Source organism: Drosophila ananassae, chromosome 2L, assembly GCF_017639315.1.
Source record: "Drosophila ananassae strain 14024-0371.13 chromosome 2L, ASM1763931v2, whole genome shotgun sequence".
In the NCBI taxonomy this organism is placed as follows: Eukaryota; Metazoa; Arthropoda; class Insecta; order Diptera; family Drosophilidae; genus Drosophila; species Drosophila ananassae.
This window is the reverse complement of record NC_057927.1, coordinates 21,451,229-21,474,395: the sequence shown is the minus strand read 5'-3', so window position 1 is coordinate 21,474,395 and position 23,167 is coordinate 21,451,229. Positions and strand designations below refer to the sequence as shown.

Here is a 23,167-nt window from a genome sequence, read left to right as displayed (position 1 = left end):
GTTGTAAACATTTCAAAAGTCGACTGAAAATATTTTTATGGATTTAAAATGTCAGAGGAATCTATTTCTACTCCACAATCGGGGAGGAGACCCCGTCTTGGATTGGCCCGCCGTGCTTGTCACTCTACACCACTTTTGCGACTTCAAAAAGAGGAAACCGATAATAAAACACCCACTGGGAGTCTTCAAAATGATACACCAAAGACATTTCCATTGTCTATGAGCGTTCGTCGGGTGGGATTGTCAAAAAATAGGACAGAGTTGAGCAAAAAGAAGTTGGAGTTTGCTGCCATGCATGATATAAAGGTGCTGGAAGGATCAATTTCCGAAGAGAAAGAAAAGACGCCTCCGAAATTGGAAGCAAAGAAACCTGAAAGAACCAAAAGGAAACTTAGAGAGGAATCTAAGAAGACAAACAACGAGGAAAAGGAGTCTGAGCAGGAGGTGGTACCCTCTAAGACAGCAGAAGATCAACCGAAGAGCAGCAAAATCTTAGAACTGCAGGGAGACATTGAAATCTGGCGCAAGGGATTCATTGCCTCAATGGAGGATCTGCAGTCGATGGTGGACCCTAAACCGACAAAAAGTGATCTGTTAATGCAACTTGGGATTCCCCTTGAAATGATGCGCTACTTGGAGGATGAATAATCGTTGCGTTACTTATACACTGCAACTTTAAGAATCTGTTAATTATAATTTCAATTAATATAACACGGAAAACTCAAACTTAAACTAGTACTAGCATTACAGACTAGTACTTGTGTGGTCGGACTGGCCTCTCTGGGTCGAAGAGCTTGGGGTCCTGCAAGAAGTCAAGATCCTTGTGGTAGCCAGGCATTAGGAGGCACTGCTGGGCTCGGAGAATGGCTTGCTCCACCTGCTCCTGCTTGTTCTTGCATAATCCAGTGATGTGCCGGCCGTAAATGCGGCCCGTATATGGCGATTGGAATTGAGACAGCAGCTTAACATTTTTGTAGTGTGGGGCAATGTTGTGCTTGCACAAGATACACTTCTGAGGATCCTTTTCGTAAGGATTCGTAATGTCAATTGGTAAATCCGAATCCGGCTGTTGGGCAGATTCCGAATAAAAACGAGTGGCGGCCTCAAACGGTCCCTTGCCAACGATATTGGCTGTTGTAGCTATAGAGTAAATGTTAAAAATAAAGTTGTTTCATTAATTATAATCTATAATCACCTCTTTGGGCTATAAATTTCCCAATTTTCAGCATTTTCCTTTAAATTATTGAAAACAAATGTCTTTAGGAGTGTTGATAAATACAGCTGCTTAACATGTGTAAGGTCTAAAAAGGTAGTGTTGGTAAATGTTTTATGTTCTAAATTAAATCAGCTGTTTTTATACACACGTTTTTGATTGTTTACAACCGAAATCTGAAAATAATGAGCCGCAAGGAAATAAATTTCAAGGAAAAAACAATAGACCTGCAAATAGAGGTCCTGGAAAAATGAAGCACAACCAGAAGCCGAATTTCAAGAGCAAAAATAAGTCGAAACCCAAAGATGTAAGCGCCTCTATATACGTTATGGTAGTCCGTATAAAAATCTTTATTTTAAAATAAACTTTATATAGGATAAACCCAATAAACCTGAAATCCGCAAAATGCAACGACAGCAGAAGGCTGCCCAAGCTTCAGCCGAAAGAGAGAAAATAAAAGCAGAAAAGGACGCCAAAATAAAGATCTATAAACAACAGCGTCTGGAGCGCACCAAGGCAATCAGCAAAAAAACTCAAAGGGGTCAACCACTGATGAAGGACCGCATGCAGCTCCTTTTAAAGCAGATTGAGGAGATGAAGCGCCGCTGAAACAGGACTACTACCTTAGGGTTAAGGACTATAATTTATAATAAGTATAAATGAATAAGCCAGATTTTTATCAGAAACGTTTTACAATCAAGCCATGCGGTTTTCAAAATAAACAGAAAACATGTTTCAAAAAAGCCAATTTGGGAACATTGAAGACTAACAAAGTCAACTTTTAAAATTATAATTTTAATGCAATATGTTTCCTTATCAAGAAACCCCAAATGAGCTGTTCTGAGATTTTCTATTCTGCGCTGCTTTCTCCTTAACATTTCCGATCACGCTCCCCGTGCAATTAAATTTAATGCAACCTGTAATAAATTCGCTTGTCGCGCGCTTCCGGCCGTGCGAATCAACCCTTTCTACTATGCAAATTCGCCCGGCAAATTGCCTATTGGCTTATCATCCTGCACTCTGCATCCTGCGGCCCCGGTCCTGTACCTGTAAGAGTCACCCTTCTAGGTCCTCTGATTCCCTCGCGATTTGATGAACAAAGCAATTTGCTGGGTGGCGCGCGATTCAATTTTGCCTAAAATTTTCTACATAACAGTAAACTTTTATGCGCATTCCGCTGGCACAACATCCGCTTCCTCTCGTATTTTTTTCGTAGAAGAGGGTTAACATATTCCCACCTCCAACCTCCATGGCCCTTCAGAATCGGAATGACAATCAGCATGCGGTCTCATATCCGCCGAGTGGTAGCCAAAGTAAACAAAGCCGGGAGGAAAACTTTCACTCCGGCAAGATATTGCGAAACTATTGCCACCTCCCCCTTAAACCTTAACCCTATGTGTGCGTAGCAACCCGTTGACACAAATCGCACTAAATCAAAAATTATACTTTGCACAAATAAAACGAGGACGCAGGATTCGCAGGAAGTCGCTACACCCTGTGGCCATAAATCTCATCTAGTCAAATATTGAATTACGCCGGAAGAGCCGAACGAGTCGGGGAAAAGGGTTCGTTTCTCAGTTAGCTGCAATTCTTAGATCCAATTTAGTGGGTCAAAAGGATGTGCCAGAGGATGCTCACCCTCCCCTCTCGGTGACATCGCTTTGTTCTGTTTATTTAATAAAAATTTGAAGTTATGAGTGCTCGAGGGTCGTTTTATGTGCCGATAATGAATAGTTATGGCCGCTGTTCAATGGCCATTCGATCCGAAGGTTAATGCTTTGTTTGGGTCGTTTATAATGCAGTTCATGCATGTTTATATTTCCAATAGTCCGGGGTGTGGGGTATCAATAGGCTTCAGTTTTGGGTTTTTCGAAGGAATTGGGATTTTACTTTCCATTTCATAAGTAAAATCCAAGCTGATAAGAAGCCTATTGCCTCAAAGAACATCTATTTTTTAAGCTTCCATACATTGACACAAATTTTTTCAATAAACTGCCTAAAACTGTGGTATTTCTCAAGTTCAGAATGTGAAAAGATGGTATTTGAAACATATCATTTGATTCCAAATATCTCTACCATTTCTCAATGAATTTGGAAAAGGAATGTCATTTAAGAATGAGGGGTTTAATCTTTTGCCCTGGAACAAAGGACATTTAAACCTTGATTATAAAATGGCATGTAAGAATATTCCCGATTGAAAGTGTGAAAATCAAAAACCAAAACAACCAAGGTTTAAGGCATCTGAATCTAATATTCTTTTACACACTGACCACGTTATCAGCTTAAACTATTTTAAGAATACAAATTCACCTACAATCCACTCAAAAAAGAGATATGATAATGTTCTTCACCTTAATTATGTTCTACAATGTAGAATCTACATAAAAGCTCAACCGATGCTTCTATGGATTTTCCCAACCTGAAGATTTCCATTAAATGGTAAATTCCAGGCTGATAAGACACCGATTGCGTTTACTTCAGGAGGTTGAAACCTATTTAAGAGCAAACTTCAGCTTCTGCCTCAGTCGTGTTTGTAATTTCCGGCCAAGACAATACTGAAATAATATTCAAAATGAATTACTTGAGCTTCTACTGGCTACTCCTCGTTGCATTACTTTTCATTGGAACGGCGAAAGTTGAAGCCAAGCCCAAGCCCAAGCCCAAACCAGGATTTAAGTTTCCAGGAATGCCCAACCTAAACCTGAATGTTCACCATAATAGTAAGTTTTTACAAACAACTTTTAAAAGATAAAAATGGAATAATATTATTATTTACATTTTCAGATGTACATATTGGTTGAAACCACTTGAAAAAGTATATACTTTGGGATTATACATATCCTCTATGTATTTCTTGTGTTCATTTTTATATTTAATCTAAGAAAAATAAATAAAAAATTGACAGAAATGAATAATCTTCTAGTCAGCTTCTTTGGATTTTTCCCACAGCTCTAGGGGATTCACTTTTTAATTCATTGATGAGTTCTCCCGCTTGGTAAATCCAAGCTGATAACAACTTGAAATTTGTTCTTCCCTCAGCTGGCATTCTCCTCGGTATTTCGGTTTTTTTCAGGCACCTTCGAAACATTTATTTACGAGCAAGTTACGCTCAAGCTTCAGTCTGAATTCAGCTCTCGTCTTAAAAACAATAGTGTCATATTCAAGATGAAATACTTTAGAGTTTATTGGCTTCTGATTGTTCTGCTGCTTTTTATCAGCTCGGAAGATGTTCTGGCGGCCCCGAAGCGAAAACCCAAGCCAAAATTTCACCTTCCTAAAATCAACATAAATATTCATCACAATAGTGAGTTTTCTTAAATTAAAAAAAAAAGGAAATAAAATTATAACAAGTGCCTTAATTTCAATTGCAGATATTCATATTGGATAGCAGCAGATTATCTTAATTAGTCCTAAAGAATTCTGTTTCTCAATCTTTGCTAAGTGTTTATAATAATAATGTCATAATATTTATTTTAAGAAGCTAAAAAACAGATGTTCGGCTTATTTATTATGTTTAATAGTTTATTTTTCGTGATATTCTTATCATTATTCTGGGGAAAAGTTTATACGTTGCCTTGTTTGTCTGACAGCTCTCTCAAGTAAATGTCCATTATTATATCACTCTATAAATATGTGATAATGTATCATCATTTGATAAGAAAGTGTCTACTTGCAGTTTTTGAAACTTATCTGTTATTGCCAAATTTATAGCAGAGGCTTAATATTGGTGACTTCAGTGTGATATTTAGGTATATATTGGAATCTCTGCCAAGTTCTTGGCTCAAGAATGTGCAGACATACATATTTCTTGATTACAGTATTTAGAATACAATAGGCCAAACAGCAACCCTATCCTCTAAGCCACCTTCCCCTTAACATTACATGCAAAAGTTTTGCATAACTCACTGGCTTTCCAATCTTGTTAACGATTCGGTATGCTAATTAAATTCCTGCCAATGCAGGCAAGAAAACAAGTGCCAAATATTGGCCCTAAGACTCAGGGGGGAAATTTCACTTTCTTTGGGGAGAGATAGGAAAAAATCTGGTTGGAAATTAACACCCAACGAAAGAGATTCGCTTTCGCCCAACCGTAAAATGCTTCTCCAACAATTGGGACCTTCCAGTCCTGTACGAAAAGGACCAACTTTTGGCCGTGAATTTATGGCCCGTTTTGGAGTGGGCTGGTAGACGGGGATGCAGTTGCTCTTATCTGGCTAAAATATTAACGGTTTAGGCTTAATTACAAATGGCGACGTTGCCGGCTTCCAAATTAACTGTTTGGCAAAAGAAAACTCGACCCCGAAGGAGTGGAGTTTGGGCAAAGTGGTTGGATGGGCTTTGGGGCTCATTTCGCCCCATGGCATTACGACCATTAGGGTAATTATTTACAACAATTTCAAATTTTACACATGAACAAGCCGAAGCACAATAAAATGGCGCCACAAAATGTTTTGCATGCACTTTCCATGTTCGGTTCAGTTTGGTTCGGTTTTTGGTTCTGTTTTTCAAGTACGGCGGCTCATAAATTACAAAAGTGCGGGCTGTAAATCACGGGACTCCGCCTCCCATCACCCCTTTCAGAATCGCTTTGCTCCGGGCGGATTGTCCATGTAAATTTTGAAATTTTCAACAATTTGCAACACTTCTTTTTTTGGCGAACACGTGGCCAGGAGAACAGGGGCAGGAGGTAGTGCCAACAGGAACCCTTTGAGGGCTGCGCATAAATTTCAATTAAAATTGAAAAGCCATGAAAAGTAAAACCCCCGAGAGGAGCCAAAATGATAACCATAAAAAGTCACCCAAAGGAGTGTGGGCGGTATGAAATTTTAATTGTGGACAGTGGCATCAGGTGCAGGCATGCATGAAAGTGGCTCTCCTCGCAGCGAAGGAGAGCGCCGGCAGTATTTCAATTAAAACTCGAAAATATTTCCAATAATTGCCAAATAAGTAAAACTTTGTCAAGCACCCCCAAGGCGATCTCAATGGGTTAACTTTTATTCGAAAAATGTTGATACTGAAAGGTATTTCACACTTCATTGCGTTGAAGAGTTAAAACTTATTTTTCTTGATACTTTCAAGTATTTTCATAGTTTTTATTTTGCTAGGAATCAGTTTTATTAATCCTCTTGGTCAATAACTATTCCACGGCATATTTCACACTTCAGCAGCTCCAAGTGAATAAAAGGACATCCATCATTCCGCCGGTCCAGGATACTTCCGATACTCATCTGCAATCAGCTTTAGCCCAGCGACAAATGTCAAAACTATAAGCTGACACTAAACCATCGCGGCACTTCAGCAGCTAACGATAAACAGCGAGGGGCAAACATCAAACACAGACTCCACCCAAAAGACAAAGAGGGTTGCTGGTCGCAGGACCTCCCCTTCTATGGTATCCTGAAATTGCTCTTTAACTTGCAACAGCGAGCGGTTAACAAGCGACGCGTGCCGCTTCCTTTTTTCACACGCAGGCGGTCAAGTACAGTCGCCGCAAAAGGCCAAAGCTCGACAAAGGAGGACATAGGACATAGGCAACTGTACTAGTGACATAACCTCACAATGAGGCATGACATAATTCACTTCCTGCCGCATCATCAGCAAGGGACATCCCCTGTAACTCAGTTTAAAGTCGCATAACTCTCAAATTAAAGTGACCATGCGACAATTTTCAATTTCCACATTGTCCATAAATCAAATTGCGTTTACGATGAGCTAGCCGGAGGACATACAGCCGGAGAAAGTGAATGGGGTGGGGTTGTAAACAGGACACGCACATGGGTGAGGGTTCACTCGCCATCGCCACTCGTACCTTTTGATGGGTTTATTGAAAACCTACGTTGATTTTTTTGTGGGAATACACTGTCTGAGAGGGGTTAATAGTTTTCACCTTTGGATTATGAAATAATTGTAAATGAATGTTAAATTTATGATAGATATTTTCTTTCAAAACTTCAATAAAAATAAAAACATAGCTTCTGAAATCTTTGAAAACATACTCTATTTTGTAAGGGTATTTAATATTTCTAATATAGCCACTTCCAATATTTGCAAAGTCCTTCCCTTTATTTGCTTGTTTTCAAGTTTTTTATTCCTTGTTTTTTGGGTGGTTTGGTGTTGACACACCAAAGATAAGGACACAGGGACGTCCTGTGGCATGTGTGACGTCTATGAGCATCTGCAATCCAATTTAATCAGAGCTGCTGGCAAATGGCCTGCTTTTTGGGGCAAAAACACACCAAATAATCGCATTAGGGCCCGAGGAGAAACGCAGGAGACAATAGAGAATTAGATGTGGCGTGGCATGTGTCAAAATTTTCGCATCGATGAAAGATCTAAGAGCTGGGTACACATGTGTTGGCCAATCTGAAAAATGATTAGCCGGGAAAACCGTGAGAGGTTTTGAAATTCAATTTTTAAATTGGCCCAGAACAGGGAGTTTTTTTCGCACCCCCAGACTTGCTAAGAAGTTCCCCTTCCAAAGATTGGCCCATAAATCTGGAAGAAGTCTTAACATGTCAGCGACACTTTCCCCACAACAAGGTCCAACTTTATTCAAATGGTCCCCAGGAAGCAACAGGAAAAGTTGGACTTTCTTAATGTCTACAAATTCCTTTCTGCAAATCCAACACAAAGCCCAGTGACTTTGATTTATAACAGCGGGGCGTGGTATTTTTAATTTACAAACCAGGGAGAAAATACTCCCTCCATAACTTAACCCTTTGAGACTGCCTGTCTGCATAATTATGTCCGTGTGGCCCACAAATTTATGGACCTGCCAACATCTTACTCGGTTAGGGCTCATCTTGGGCTCTCCCAGACTATCACTTTGTCAAATGGGCTTTCTTTTAATTGGCTTTGGTCTCGGTTTCCTCTCGGTTGGGATTTGTTTAGTTTTGGCTTATATAGTGGTCAAGTGGTCAGACTGGAGTGTCTTCTGATTAATTTGTGGTGGAATTTTACAGAAATTATAAATGTTAGCCAGGCACTCTTATTTATTCTGACAATTTGTAAGCCAAGATTGTGGGATAAATCAAAATCTTTCTGTTTAACTTATAAGGATACTGTCGATAATATCAATAACAATATATTTTCTGAAGAGCTCCTTTATATCAAGTACTCCCACTTCAAAAGTGAAAGACCACAAATGATGACTGCATCAAGTGAACATAATGGGCGGGAAGGGGGGTGACAGCATCATGACAGTGCTCAGGAGCAATTCCTGTAAAATTCTATGACTTCGTAACTAATTAGCGCAGCCCATAAAAACAATGAAGGCACCGCCGCAACAGAAGCATCGGAGAAAGCAACCCCCTTTCCTCTGGAAAAGCTGGTCGAGAAAAACCCATCCTCACCACTTTCTGCCTTCCTAATGAAGTTTGACGTGCTGATGTGCGGTGACGTTGACGAGGATTCCCGGAGAAGGATCGCGAAGGGGTCCTTTTGGACGAGTCAACAAGTGAAAGTCAGCCCGCGGTAAAATTCAATGGTGATGAGGCCCTGAACTGTGACGGAGGACTTTGTTAAGGGGCCATAAAATGCATTAAAATTAAAAACGTGTTTAAATGCTCAAGAATAACTCGAGCAATCTTTTTAATGAGCTCTTAATGAGGCGCCTGACCAAATCAAGAAACAAAAAATAGAAAAACGGAACCAAATGGAACCAAAAATAATTTGAGTCTCATTTGTTGTTGACGAGGTTTAAAAAATCGTAAATTATGAACAAATTTTTTAATGAAAAAAACTTCATTCCGGCATATGCTTTTGGTCTCCACCCTCGAATTTTTACCCCGATTTGGATCCGTATCTGTGTGTGACTTTTGTTGCTGCCCATAAATTATGTAAATTTTCATTCGAAATTCAAAATTAAAAAAAAAATATATAGAGTGGTAAAAAATACTGTCCCGCTGCTCTAATAAGGGTGAAAGGTCGCTAGCAGGCGGTGGCAGGAGGAGGCGTGTCCAGTAAACATCATAAAAGTGAGAAATATGCCTCTTATTTTGTATTTTGTAATTTGTTTTGTGTAATGTAGCGCCTTTTTGTTCTGAAATATGAGAAAAAAATTGCCACATTTACCAAAAAACATAGAAAGAATGGGAAAATGCGACGCGGGGAAAATGGATTTTTTATTCGATTTTCCATCCCCATCGTGGGAATCCCGCTATTCCGGGGTTAACTTGCACTAAGCCCTAGACTTTCGTTACTTAGTTCCTTTGGAGTTTAGAACTGTACAAATTGGAAGAGACAGCCTGTAAGTTTTCAGTTGCATAGATACGCAGATACTTTTGGGTATAAATTAAGGAAGCTCCCAAGGATGGACTGGGAGAGACATATGCAGAGGCGTGACTGCAGATACTCAGGTGAAATTTATTAGCCCAAAAGTAACCAGCACGAAAGTGGAAATTACTTGACGACTGTTGTAAAAAGTCGACTGCAAGTTCGACTTCTTTTGTGACTGGGTGTGCGCTTAATTTTTAATGCCGCGCCGTGAAATTTATTTGGCCGCCACAAATTTGAGTTAATCTGCGAGTTGCCGTGGGGCTTAACACTGTCGAGACAGACTGTACCAGACTGTGCTGTAAGGATTTCAGAAGTTTTCCATTTGGTAGAGGGTTGGAGGATTCGCGAATGAGAAGTGGGCGAGCGATGCGATGCGATGCGGCAGATTCATTTAAAGTCCCAACTGAAATCAGCGTTGATTTAATTTCAACTGTCAGAAAAGGAGTTATACAGGACGAAAAGGAGACGTTTGATAAGTGCTTTTCAATGCGATATGTGAACAATGATCCGCACTTTTTGTCTGGCCCTGCATTCCGAGTTGGACATTCCTCAGTGCCTCAGAGCGGCCATCAATCAATTGGCCGCCTAACGAGTGGCATGTCCTGTGACTTTGGCGTGGACCCATGTGTGTCCTTGTGCGGCAACGGGCACAACTGAAAAAAATGAACAACCAGAGCACGTAATCTCGCTTTGTCGAAGCTGAGGTTTAACTCATCCAACTCTTCATTCCAATCATTGACACTTGACCAAGAACGATGGGCTTTATCCATTAAACTAGGCTCTTGAAATATTAGATAATCATTTTGAATCACTGAGCTCTAAATATTTTTTATAGCAGCATATATTTAAAGGTTTAAAAAAAGAGGGGAGAGTATGTTTCGAAATCTACCACAATTTTGGGGTTGTGAGCTTAAATTGCGACGCTTAACCATAAATATTTATTAATGAAATTAACTGAGCTCGCAAAATTCAAATTGAAATATCAACGGAATAATTAAAATTCATGTTGAGCTCCTCTCGGGGTGGGTGGGCTAGAATTCTCTCAAAAATGGCATCTCCACCGCACCACCCCATCCCACCCACTGGGAGGATGATATACGAGAGAAAGGGTTTTTCGTTTTGGCCCATTTGCATATGTCTTGCCTCGGGAATGATAGCCTTAATTGTGGCCATAACGCGTTGGGCGTGTGTGTCAGTGTGGTTAGCCATGTGCTCGGTCCCGCGTGTGTGTTTAAGTGGTTTTCCAAGTTGCCTAAAATGCCACCACACCACCCACTCCTGTCCAGTTACTATCCCCCCACCTATGGTGGCTCTCATTTTAATGAGCAACAAATTCAATTTCAACTTTGTGCGCCTTTGTTCCCGAAAATTAATTCATTTGCAATTCATGGCTTTCAATTTCGTTTGTTTTTTGGGGCGGAGCAAGGAGGTGTCTCTCCTGGGATCTGGAAATTATTTGGTTAGCTTCAATTTATGCCGCCAGATCATGAGCTGTCTCGGTCTAGCCGGGTTATCCAATTTACGGACATAAATCAAGCGCTTACTTGACAGCAAGAAATGCAAATCCAATGCAGGCGGAATTGTATCATATCGTTTTGATATTTTTCGAGTTTAAAATTTTGAATCCAGTGGGAAATATTGAATGAAACTCTAAGGGGGAGAAACTTGGATAAAAATATTGGTTTTCTTGTAACAAAATACTAATTTAACAGACAAACTTAGAGTCGAAAAATGCAATCGAAAAGGTTTATGGCAAAAAACTATCTATAAATAGAAATTTTTTTTTCAAAATTGTATGGTTTTTATCCCGGAACCAGTCCCAAATGAGGTGCTAATGTGCCATAACCGTCAAGGATGAGTTCAAGGAGGGTGGAATGAGGTGGCAGAGGGGTGAGTTTTAAGAGGCATTGTTAAAATACCAACAGCTGGCCCCACCCCAACTCTCGTAAATCAAAATTATGAGTTTTCAATGAAAGCTTCGGTGAATGGAAACTTTTAAACAGTCGTTCAATTGCGACATGATAGATACTGGAACCAATAATGGACAAAGGAAATTTATAACTATTACTTACACACGATTAAATAGTCTTCGATGGCAATACAAGAGGGGGTTGGAGACCGCCAAAAGATTCCTGGCATCCATTCCATTCCATTGTTGCAAATTGCAGTCATTTGTTGGCCTTAAACCCTTTGCAAACAAAGAAAGTGTACGGAGCCTAATGAGGCAGCCATAAAGACAAAAATGGAACCATCAAAATATGTCAGAACTTTCGCCAGACCCATCCTCTGATAAATGGGCGAGGCTTTGGCCGAGGGCGTGACGAAAATCCAATCAAGCTGCATAAATATTTGGGCTCAGCATTTTTGTGCTATCCTCTGGTGGACATTGTCCGAAAACTAATATAGAAATTAGGTGTGTAATGTGCTGAGCGAGCCATAAATATTTCCTATTCCCGATTCGCATCGCCAAAGAATATTTGCAAAATGTTTCCACAACACTGAAGCTGAGAGGGCTCAGAGGGTGACTTAGCCCAGTGTCCATTTCAAGTGTTTGCCACATCTGACATTTGTCATCATGATTCGGCCATAAATACAAACTGCGCGGCCCATAAATAAACATTTTCTGCAATTGGTTTTCTGGGGAAAGGGAGTGGATATTGTTCATTCGAGAAAGAATTGAGTTTGATAACCTCTTCTCGATAGAATTCAAACATTATTCAAGATATTGCGATGTTAGACTAGGGAAATGGTAAGTGCCAGTATAATGAGTTAAAACCATATGCTAAACACATCTACCTTACCTTTAAAATATAGAATTTTCATATTAACTCTCCTGCCCGAGGATTAATTACAATTTTATAAAGTAGAATCCTTACCTTCCAATCTAAACCTGATATCCTGCCTTTGATGTGTTCCAGTGCTTTCCTTGATGGCATATCAAATGTGAAACTATCGATGGATGATGTGATATGTGCACACACATCTTTCACCAGGGTAAACAAACGAGTTAACGCAATTAAGAGTCCCTGCAGGACGAACTTAATTAAGGATGCCGCCTGCCAAGAAATTTGTCAATGGCAACCAAGTTGAGCAGCCGCAAAAGGCAAACACATCAATCGCTTGGAGGAAACCCTTGCCATCCAAAACACATCCTTGCCAGGATACGTGGAACTATTCTAATGCGGTTGGTGTTGCAATTAAATTAACATAAACTTCGGGACCAGCAAAGGCACGTTTTCCACTCTTTTTAGCCCAAAAAATTTTGATGGCAAAAAGGGGTTTGAATTGGATTGGGTTTTTCGCTTAGGGGTGAGTATTCTTACTTTGGAAGCACTGGAAAAATGTTAAATATGATATGCAAAAGTGTCTAGTATTAGGAATATATTTTCTTTAGATAAAACACGTTTCAAAAACTAAACACTTCTGCCAGTGTAGTTACATGCAAATTGGTCCTGGAGAAGCCCCAAGTTGATTGACGCCGCATGACGCGTTAATAACTTTAGCAACGCCTTTGTCCTGCGGCAGACTTTGATGATGACGATAATTATGATGGGACTGGAAAGAAGAACGAGAACAAGGACGATAGTACCGTGTGCCTTTCCCCAATGATGACGATGACGCACTATCAGCAATCACTATAATTGCATAGTTTATCCGCGTGTGGGTTTGTTTGCTTTTAATAGAGCAGCTCTATTTATTTACTATTTATCCCGCCCGAACCTCGCCCCTTTCGCCATGTCGCCGTTGTCCTCGTTGTCACGCAACCCAATTATTTCCTTCAAACACATGTAACTGTTAATTGGCAGAGCGTCTCCCGGGCATCCTGTATGTCCCATTTGTGTCCTGGGTGCGCCGCTTTCACTGCTGCCATCGTCACTCCGAATAGTTTTGATAGTTTCGCCCTTTTGGCTAAAAACTGAGATTGCTTTTCCGCGCCCAAAGGGTTGCGATTAGTTGGAGTTCCCGGTTTCCTCAGCGGGCCATCGTTAATCTGCACTGCAAATGAAAAGCAAACAGAGAACTTTCGTCAGAGCGACAACATCACATCAAAATACGGCATAACTAATGGAAAATATTATTATGAAAGTTCGAAAGCAACTCCCAGAAGGACGTGCATATGTATGTTTTTTTGCTGATTTCAGTTTTTTAAGGATAATTACATAAACTACACAGGAAGTCTAGCTTTTAACACAAATATCTTGGAGCCTAAAATTTATAAAAATTTTGAAGAAGGGATCAAGTCAAAAGAAAAGGTGTTCCAAAATCTTTATCTTAATCTTTTTATGCCCATTAGAAGTTTCAAATGACCCTTTTCCATTTACTCCCTTTAATTACAATTGAACTTTTATAATCGTACAAAAGTATTACGTATTACGTACAAAATGCTGGATTTTCGCTACTCGCGACACGACTTTAAAGATTTCCTTTTCCTGGAAAATCTGCTCCTTCTTTCCGTAGCGGCAGCTGTCCTCGTCCTGTAAAAAAATAAAAAATGTAAAAAATATTTTGTCCTTAGATTTTGATGTAGAATAGCGGAGAATCTTTCTACAAATCGATTAAGGGATTCCGTTCAAGAATCGGATGGAAATTGGCAAAGATATAGCCATCGCTGGGGGCCATATTGCGCCTTCGATGAACTCTTCATCATTTTGAAAGGGATGCCCCAGAAAATGTGACGAAAAATGTAAAAAATATTTTGTCTTTAGATTTTGATGCAGAATGACGGAGAATCTTTCTACAAATCGATTAACGTATTCCGTTCAAGAATCGGATGGAAATTGGGAAAGATATAGCCAACGCTGGGGGCCATATTGCGCCTCCCATGAATTCTTCATTATTTCGAAGGGGATGCCCCAGAAAATGTGACGAAAAATGTAAAAAATATTTTGTCCTTAGATTTTGATGCAGAATGACGGAGAATCTTTCTACAAATCGATTAAGGTATTCCGTTCAAGAATCGGATGGAAATTGGGAAAGATATAGCCATCTCTGGGGGCCATGTTGGGCCTCCCATGAATTCTTCATTATTTCGAAGGAGATGCCCCTGAAAATGTGACGAAAAATTTAAAAAATATTTTGTCCTTAGATTTTGATGCAGACTGACGGAGAATCTTTCTACAAATCGATTAAGGTATTCCGTTCAAGAATCGGATAGAAATTGGGAAAGATATAGCCATCTCTGGGGGTCATACTGAGCCTCCCATGAATTCTTCATTATTTCGAAGGAGATACCCCAGAAAATGTGACGAAAAATGTAAAAAATATTTTGTCCTTAGATTTTGATGCAGAATGACTGAGAATCTTTCTACAAACCGATTAAGGTATTCCGTTCAAGAATCGGATGGAAATTGGGAAAGATATAGCCATCGCTGGGGGCCATATTGGGCGTCCCATGAATTCTTCATTATTTCGAAGGGGATGCCCCAGAAAATGTGACGAAAAATGTAAAAAATATTTTGTCCTTAGATTTTGATGCAGAATGACGGAGAATCTTTCTACAAATCGATTAAGGTATTCCGTTCAAGAATCGGATGGAAATTGGGAAAGATATAGCCATCGCTGGGGGCCATGTTGGGCCTCCCATGAATTCTTCATTATTTCGAAGGGGATGCCCCAGAAAATGAGACGAAAAATTTAAAAAATATTTTGTCCTTAGATTTTGATGCAGAATGACGGAGAATCTTTCTACAAATCGATTAAGGTATTCCGTTTAAGGATCGGATGGAAATTGGGAAAGATATAGCCATCGCTGGGGGCCATGTTGGGCCTCCCATGAATTCTTCATTATTTCGAAGGGGATGCCCCAGAAAATGTGACTAAAATCCTAAAAAATATTTTGTTCTTAGAATTTGAATGCAGAATGATGGCGAATATTCATAATATAGAATCATATAAAAAAACCTCTTGACGAGGTAAAGTACCGGTGACGAACCTGCATGCGAAACCCAAAATATCTGATATCAATTTTAGTGACGATAATATGCTATATAGGTGTACAAAATTGCATATAAAAAATATTCTTGTTCGGCACGTGCAAGAAAAACAAAAAACAAATCAGTCACGTGCCGAACAAGAATATTTTTTATATGCAATTTTGTACACCTATATAGCATATTATCGTCACTAAAATTGATATCAGATATTTTGGGTTTCGCATGCAGGTTCGTCACCGGTACTTTACCTCGTCAAGAGGTTTTTTTATATGATATCAGTTGTTTTTTTGTATATATTGATCTTCAATTAATTAAAACAGAACGCATAATATATAGAATATATATATATGGAAGTAACCTCTGGACAGGCGATTCACACAGTTAGCAATACTTTAATTGTAAGGATAAACATCAAAACTCTTTTTTTTTAACTCTATAGATTTTGAAATTCAAGAAGGTGGAAAATTTAAAAACCTTTCCAAAGACGTAAAGAATTTTTCGATAGCTTCAGTGGCTCTGAAGTTATACGTATTTTTAATTTACAAAGGTTTTGGAATTTGGTTAGTTTAAAAATTTTAATTAAAAATTTGCCCAAAAATGTATTTAAGATCCAACATTTTTCCGTAGTTGTGGGAAACCAATTTTTTTTAACAAATTAACAGATGAGAGGCCTATCCTTATGAGAGTTCCACTATATAATAAATTATAAAAAAAAAACAAAAAAGGAAAGCTAACTTCAAGCGGAGCCGAAGTTGAAATACCCTTGCAGTTAAGCATAAGCTTATATTATTATTATATATATCGGATCCTATATAGTTGTCCGATCCTTATGAGAATTTCACCATCAACAAAATTTCTAATAAAAATATTGGAAACACCCCAAGCATCTTTAAAAATAGAAAGGTTGTGCCATTTCCGATCGTTCAGTTATATGGCAGGTATAGGATATAGTTGGCCGATTCTTATGAACATAGGATTAGATTGCCCAAAACGGAAACCATAAAAAGTCCCATCATTCTAGCTTCAAAAACAACAAAGTTAAGCCAATTATCCTAATAAAATTTTGCAAATCGGATAAGATTGCCCAAAATGCAATCTGTACTAAGTTCCTTCCTTCTAACTTATAACAAAAAAAAAATGTATGGCATATCCGATCAATCATATAATAAACATGTATTATATATAAAAAAAAATGCGCAAAGATAAAAAATTAAAAAAAAAATGGAAATTACGTTTCTCCAGTTTTTCTAGTTAAACCAATTGTTGAATGTAACAATTTATTTTGGGTGTGCGATATAAAATAATAAATATTAGAAAAGTATTGGCGGAGTTGGTTTGCCTGGTTTTTTTTTAGCTTTTAATCCATGATTTGGCCCAAAACGGTGGTGGCTGCATTTATTTATATGCATTATATGCTCAGTAGGGGCATATGCATATGCAGTAGGGGCATATGCAAGCGTTCTACTCATAAAATTTTGCATTCTTCTCATTAAGACATGAGACACTGAAACACAAAGTAGAATTACATCAAAAGTTGCCATTAAGCAACAAAGTTCGAGGATAGCTGAGTGGAGAGCGTCGTGGTTCCTAACACGGAGGGCCTGGGTTCGAGTCCAACTTGAGTCAATGTTTACGTTTTACTTTTTTAAGCCCTTTTTTATTTGGATTTTATTTTTAAATAAATTATCTAAAATCTGAAAAGATATACTCCATATTTTTTAGGGTATAGACCAAATATATGCAGACACCAAAAAGCAAAGTTGCCAATCAAATACACACACATGTATAAGTAAATGCAAGCTTCACAGGAGGCTGCACAAAATGGGTAGCTGCACTTACAGGACTATATCTTGAGTTAACGGATTTTGCCAGATATGAGCGATATGTCAAAAGTTGCGTCATCTCAAAAGCTATCTACACGTGCAAAAAAAAAAAAGGGTCAGTCGACTAAATTTTGAAAAATAATTTTTTTTCTTAAAAAAAAAGTTTATTTTCAGTGTATTTTTTTTTGTGTACTATATAGACGTTTGGTCCCAAAGAAAGTGAAATAGATATTTAAAAACCCCTTTCAACGGTGTAAAGCTCTTTTTAATATCTTTCTTAATTATAAAGTTATGCATTTTTTCATTAACAAAGTTTTTTTAATTTTTTGACGTAAGCTTAAGGTATTTCAAAAAGTTGTAGAACAATAGTTGCTCATATGATAGTAACAAACATTTTCCAATTTTTTTCAGGATTTTTAAGATAAAAATAGTGCAAACAGACAAACCGACAAACCGACGCAAACTGGCTTCATTTTGAAGAAGAAGAAAAAATTGAATTTTTCGAATAACTTCTGAATGAAATGTTGGATCGGGTCGATTGAGGTACCAATCGACGCGTATTTAGCTCTAGAATGCGAATATATAAAAATATTCTATCTGGGGACTAAAATGTGTCCACCAGCCCCACTTTAGTGATAAAAAATTTTTTTACTTTCACCCTAATTTCTCCCAAACCAAATAACTTTTGGAATATGTTTCGACAAAAATTATCTAATTGAAACAATACCTTTCGATTGGTATATCATTCATTTAGATCGGTTGCCTACAGAAAATTTTTAATTCTTCGGCTATATATAGAGTTTCCTCGCGCACGCCTAGGCATGCAGGTCGTCACCTCGTGGACTTCCGTCCACAGTGATATGTATGAACATGTTTTTCTTAGTGGCTTTATCTATAAGAAACGCATACGCTTTAAGTATTTTTTTGTTATGAAAACTACTTTAGCAAGAGATTAAATAGTTTTTATGTCTTATAACTTTTGGCATATATATACCGGAACTTGTTTATCGTTTCCCGCTTGAAAACTTTTCACGCTGAGTCTAAGATGTGGAGCAGATTGTCGAAAAAAACGCATTTTCCCCGTCGAAGCGTAAAAATAGTCGAATCTGTCTCATTTCTCTTCGCTTCAGATACTTGGCTGCATATGATTTATGTGCCAGACGGGAGGTAAAAAAATAAGGAGAGTTTTTCGTAGGGCAGACGCAGAGGCAAAAGATTTACGAGTCCTTCCCACATACAGGATATTTCCCATCAGGCAACAGGATGGGAATGCAAATCGCACACGCATGAAGTGAGCTTTGTCGATTTTTTTCTTCTTCCGGAGAGAATTACCTTCTCGAGTCGTAACACATCGCTTCACATACCGTGTCACGTCCTTAAAAAGTTTGTAAATTGTACTTGAAACCTTTAAAGTCAATTTGGCGAAACAAAACCCAGCAGGATGATCCCTTGTTTTTTTCCAGCAAGCTAGGGAGTGGGACAGATAAGGGCGAACATCAATTGTCCTGGCTAATTGCCGAAGCCCGCCTCCTCGACTTCCTTCGCATCTAATTTGCCTGGGACTTGGACACATCAATTAGGCATTATCGAAGACCATAAAAACGGTGATGGGAACATCATCTTTGGAGGGAAAATTGCTGCCAGGACACAGGGCACAGAACATGTATCCTGTTGTCACATGCTATCAAAATCATAAAAATCTCCTCCCCGCAACTCCTTTGTCCGCTAATAGACTCTCCTAAGGATACATTCGCGTTTTTGCCAATTTCGTCCTTTTCCGTCCAAGGAAATCATTTCTGTTGTATCGAATCTTTTGTTGCTTCCGCCGGCTTTTTGTCTCTTAGTTTTCGCCAGACAGAGAGTCTGATTCCTGAGTGTCCTTAAGTGCAGTCTGCCTTGACTTTGGAGCTCCGAAAGGAAGTCGGATGAAGGCAAAAAGGAGTGGGGCTTGCTTCAGAGATTAGTGTCCAATAGCGATGCCATCTTTAAGGACTCCGACACATGGATGTCGGTACGGGTACGGGGAAAAAATGCAGCCAAACACAATGAACAGGGATACAAAAAAAAATCGTTTAAGCTAAAATAATAAACGAATAAAAAAGTAAACTCCAGCGACCTCTTCTATCCAGAAATTCTATCTCCTTCACGGTCCACTTGAAAGTGTCACAACAAGTAAACAGGATAACAACAAAAAAACAGAAGGCAACTCCATCCCTCCGTGTAATTCCGGTAATGAGAGCTCACTAATAACTCAGACCAGAATAAATGAGAAAATCAAATAAAAACAAGTTAAAACTTCCGTGAAAAGCGAAGAAATGAAACGAAAACAACAACAATTAGAAATCAGAGAAGGGGAAACGGACGAAAGGACATCCGAAATACCCTTGTGCTGGATGGCATTTTTAAGCAGTCAAGTAATTACACGTTTAATTGCAATGGAAAAAATATGCTCAAGCCTGAACAAAATACAAAAAATTACTTAAAATTCAGACATAATGAAAACTGTTGAAGAAATTATGCTAATTTAATACAGAAAGCAACGCCCCGAGACCTTTTTTGGTTTCCGTTTCCTGTTCCTTGTCCAGCGTTACGTGTCCTGGGTGGCCAAGTGCTGAAAGGACGAAAGTATGAAAGAAAGTACCCAAAAAAAAGTGAAAGTTCGATTTATGCAGCTAGAAATTCACTTAGCTATGCAAAGTGTCCACCTCCTCATCCGCCGAAATGCTCCTTGATGTACGCACATTTTTGGTTCCATTTATTGGATTTCCCCTGTATAGCTTCCTGAGCTGGAAAGTCCACCCCTCGGATCCATTGAATTATGGTGTATTTTTTTAGCGAGCATTTTGCCTGAATTAGTAATTAGCCACGGGGTTATATTTTTTGAATGGGGAAGCAGTTCCCTCGAGTAAGAGTCCTTAAAAAAATTGAGCAAAGTTCAGGAGGTTGATTTTCTAATTCAGCTGTTGATTAGTGGAAGAGTTTTGTGCGTAATGGAGTTAAGAAAAAGAACAGTCTTTTAAAATCTTTTAACTGAAGATATACTCATTTTACAATAGAAAGTACAGGATGAATTGCAGGGCTTTCTGGAGTCCTATCCTTCTGCTGACTAATTAGGATCAAACTCCATTACGCTCATTGCGTTTCATAGAAATTCTACAGGACCCTGAAGCCGTTGATTTGTGTAAACATTTTTAATTATGAATGCGCTGCGTCGTAATGACTTTGTATCTTTGGATACTTCAGCGGCGGTAATCCCTCAGGGTATTCTTAGTCCTGGACATTGGCGGACACTTGGCAGATTCCCACGTTGTGTTTAAGGCTTATCGGCATCCGGCAGAACTGTACCCATACACCCACAACTTTTTACAGCCGAATTAAATGATTAATAAAAGTTATCGCCAATGGGAAGAGGATGCAAAGCGAATTTGTTGCCAAACAATGCAGATCCAATCCCATTCACGGTGACAATATTAATTTCTGGCTGTACTGCGCATTAAAATTGTGTTGCAGGATGGCGGAGAGAATTCCTTGGAAGGCTGTCATGTCACGCCCCCATTCAAAATGTGGCATAAACATGCAGTTACTAACATTTATGACACTCGATGCGCGTGTCCCGGCCATAAGGCCATGGATCAAATTGTATAATATTAATTTCTAATTGCATAAATTTCGCCTCGTTACAAGGAGTTTGTCTTCATCCCGGTGGCATCCATCTTCCCGTTTACGATTTCTGTCTCCTTTGTGGCAGGATCATAAAAATTAAATCGCTCCAAGGTGAATCCGGAGTTCGGTTTCGGTTTCAGTTTTTGGGTTCTGTTTTTATTTGCCGGTCGCTATGCCGCACAAATAAAAATAAAAGCAGCCATCAAATGTCGAGTTAAAATGTTTTATTATTTCACTTTATGCCCATCAAACGACGTGAGTTCGACCAGGAACACAAACAGAAACAGGATGCGAATGAGGTCCTGAGATGGTTTTCAGGATGTTAGAAAGACAATTGCCAAATGGTTTATTGTTTTTGCGGCTGCTCTGTGGAGCGTTGATAAGTCCACCGATTTAGGTTGTGTTTGATGATGTTGTTTCTGGATAAACAGAGTTTTGGGGTATCTTTTTCCTCAACTCACCACCAGACAGTTGGGGGCAATATATTTTTGAAAATGTTATTAAAATCGCAATACCATAAGACGCCAAGGGGTAAGGTTCTTTTTTTGTGCAATTATTTCGATTTGTTGTGCTTGAATTTGGAATTGAGATGAAATTTATATAGATACTTATTTTTAAGCCTATCCATCACTGCTACTTTTTTTTTTTAACTTAACCGTCATTCAATTTGTCAGAAGCTTCGAGAAGACTTTTAAAATATCGGGAATTTTATTTAATTTATTTAGCGATTGTCATTGCAACTTTGTGGCGACTATTTGCATTCGTTTGTTCGAGCTGAGAGCATGCCGCGCGGAAAATGTTTTCCAACTGATACGTGACACCGGCCGAATCGAGACAAGGGGCGCCGCCAGTCGCCTTTGCTCGTCAATCGCTAAATGCCCTGATTAATCCACTTCAAACAGGGCGAAATGCCTTCTCCTCCAGCCCCACCAATAGCCACCCTCACCTACGTGAACGGCGGCGAAAAGTTTCCAACCAAAACGAAACTGTGACTGGGCTCAGATATTCGCGTATCGCTACGTGCGCACCGGTTGATTGCATTTACGTGTTGTCACCTGGCGACTCACCTCTCCACCGACCACCGCCACCCACCTGCAATCACTGCACTCAGTCTGCGACTAATGCGAATGAACAGTCAGCTTCTGTCGAGGCAAACCACACGCCACCATCGATAGGCAACTCCTGGCTGGTCCTCTTCCAGTTGCACATGGCATCGTCCTGCCACAAAAGAGGAAACCTTATACCCTCCAAATGCATTCTCTCAAATTTTGACTCTAACATTTTCCAAAGTTCTAGCTAATCAGATGCTGTTGTAATTACAAAACTCTGGAGTGGCTCTGAAACTAAGGAGATCAGGAAATGGCACAGGAAGGGGTCTCTAAAACCCTTTTACTGAAAATATTCAACACTGAAAATTAAGTTTTTAATTTAATCTTGTTAACAATATTAGATCCTTAATGGATTGAAGATAAGTTCACTTGGACACTTGGCTTAGGTCTTGTAAGATGTCTGGTACTGGTGGGCATTTTAGTTAAAATAAAATTTAATTATGATGAAGGGGACTTCCATTATACGAACCAGACACATATTTGTTTAATTTTCAAAGACATCACAATAAGCTGACTTCACTTTTTTTCTAACCAAATAAGAGATATATTTGTTAAATCCTTTCACACACAAATCGAATCTTTACGGGGTGTCCACATATCGCGGATTTCAGCAAGGTAATGAGGAAAACCAACTAATGCCCCCGGCGGGGTTATCTTTGAATTGGAATCTGACAAATAGATAGTGTGAGGGTGAGGGAAAATAGGAACGAGGCAGCAACAAGGGGCACGTCGGGAGTTCTAGACTTTGACTTTCTGGAAACTTTAAGTAAATCTGCTTATCTTGCTGGTAAGTTTCGTTCTACGTGCCGCCGTCGCGTCGCGGTTGCTTTGTTGCCTTGTTGCTGAGCCACCGACCTGGTCCCCTTTTCCAGCCACCCCCTCTGACAATTCACCTCCAGACCGCTCCACTTTCCCAGACGCCCCCAACCAGCAACTTCAAATGCCAAGTTAACTGCAGAGTTGTCATAACGCTGACAAAGTTTGACGCGCCGGCATTAGGCTGGACAAAACGTGGACTCCCTATCTTGTCAGTCCAGTTTCAGGGGAGGATGTGGGTGGCAAGCGGGGTCAGATGACATTAGACGAAATGAACTCAAAGCCTACTCATGTTAGTGCTGTTGCTAAGTGCATGCAAATTAGTGAAATTCC

General features: G+C 39.3%; 5 protein-coding genes across 18 annotated transcripts; 3 read left to right on the top strand and 2 right to left on the bottom strand.

Moving 5' to 3' along the window:
• The first annotated feature begins 48 nt into the window (after positions 1–48).
• On the top strand, positions 49–732 carry LOC6498980. Its single transcript, XM_001955533.4, has one exon. It carries the CDS (start codon positions 49–51, stop codon positions 646–648), a length of 600 nt encoding a protein of 199 aa, XP_001955569.1. The 3' UTR covers positions 649–732.
• Positions 664–1,322, bottom strand: LOC6501602 (28S ribosomal protein S18c, mitochondrial). Its single transcript, XM_001955532.4, has 2 exons — positions 1,196–1,322; positions 664–1,140 (listed from the first exon to the last, which is right to left on the bottom strand). Exons 1-2 carry the CDS (start codon positions 1,227–1,229, stop codon positions 752–754), a joined length of 423 nt encoding a protein of 140 aa, XP_001955568.1. The 5' UTR covers positions 1,230–1,322; the 3' UTR covers positions 664–751.
• A 1-nt stretch (position 1,323) lies between these two features.
• Positions 1,324–1,961, top strand: LOC6498981 (thyroid transcription factor 1-associated protein 26). The gene is made up of 2 exons (XM_001955531.4): positions 1,324–1,520; positions 1,589–1,961. The coding sequence occupies exons 1-2, from the start codon at positions 1,464–1,466 to the stop codon at positions 1,820–1,822; spliced, it is 291 nt and encodes a 96-aa protein (XP_001955567.1). The 5' UTR covers positions 1,324–1,463; the 3' UTR covers positions 1,823–1,961.
• A 2,358-nt stretch (positions 1,962–4,319) lies between these two features.
• LOC26515152 lies at positions 4,320–4,704 on the top strand. The gene is made up of 2 exons (XM_014911910.3): positions 4,320–4,517; positions 4,585–4,704. Exons 1-2 carry the CDS (start codon positions 4,379–4,381, stop codon positions 4,599–4,601), a joined length of 156 nt encoding a protein of 51 aa, XP_014767396.1. The 5' UTR covers positions 4,320–4,378; the 3' UTR covers positions 4,602–4,704.
• An 8,152-nt stretch (positions 4,705–12,856) lies between these two features.
• LOC26513960 lies at positions 12,857–22,680 on the bottom strand. Of its 14 annotated transcripts, none has more exons than XR_006508037.1 (4): positions 21,371–21,798; positions 19,798–20,160; positions 13,870–13,965; positions 12,857–13,486 (listed from the first exon to the last, which is right to left on the bottom strand). XR_006508037.1 is itself a non-coding variant. In XM_014911744.3 (3 exons), exons 1-3 carry the CDS (start codon positions 22,494–22,496, stop codon positions 13,269–13,271), a joined length of 318 nt encoding a protein of 105 aa, XP_014767230.1. In that variant the 5' UTR covers positions 22,497–22,680; the 3' UTR covers positions 12,857–13,268. The 14 variants fall into 14 exon arrangements, 2 of the variants coding, with proteins under 2 accessions (XP_014767230.1, XP_014767231.1); XR_006508038.1 differs by having other exon boundaries at positions 21,566–21,798; XR_004311516.2 differs by having other exon boundaries at positions 19,798–19,857; positions 19,931–21,792.
• Positions 22,681–23,167: the final 487 nt, after the last annotated feature.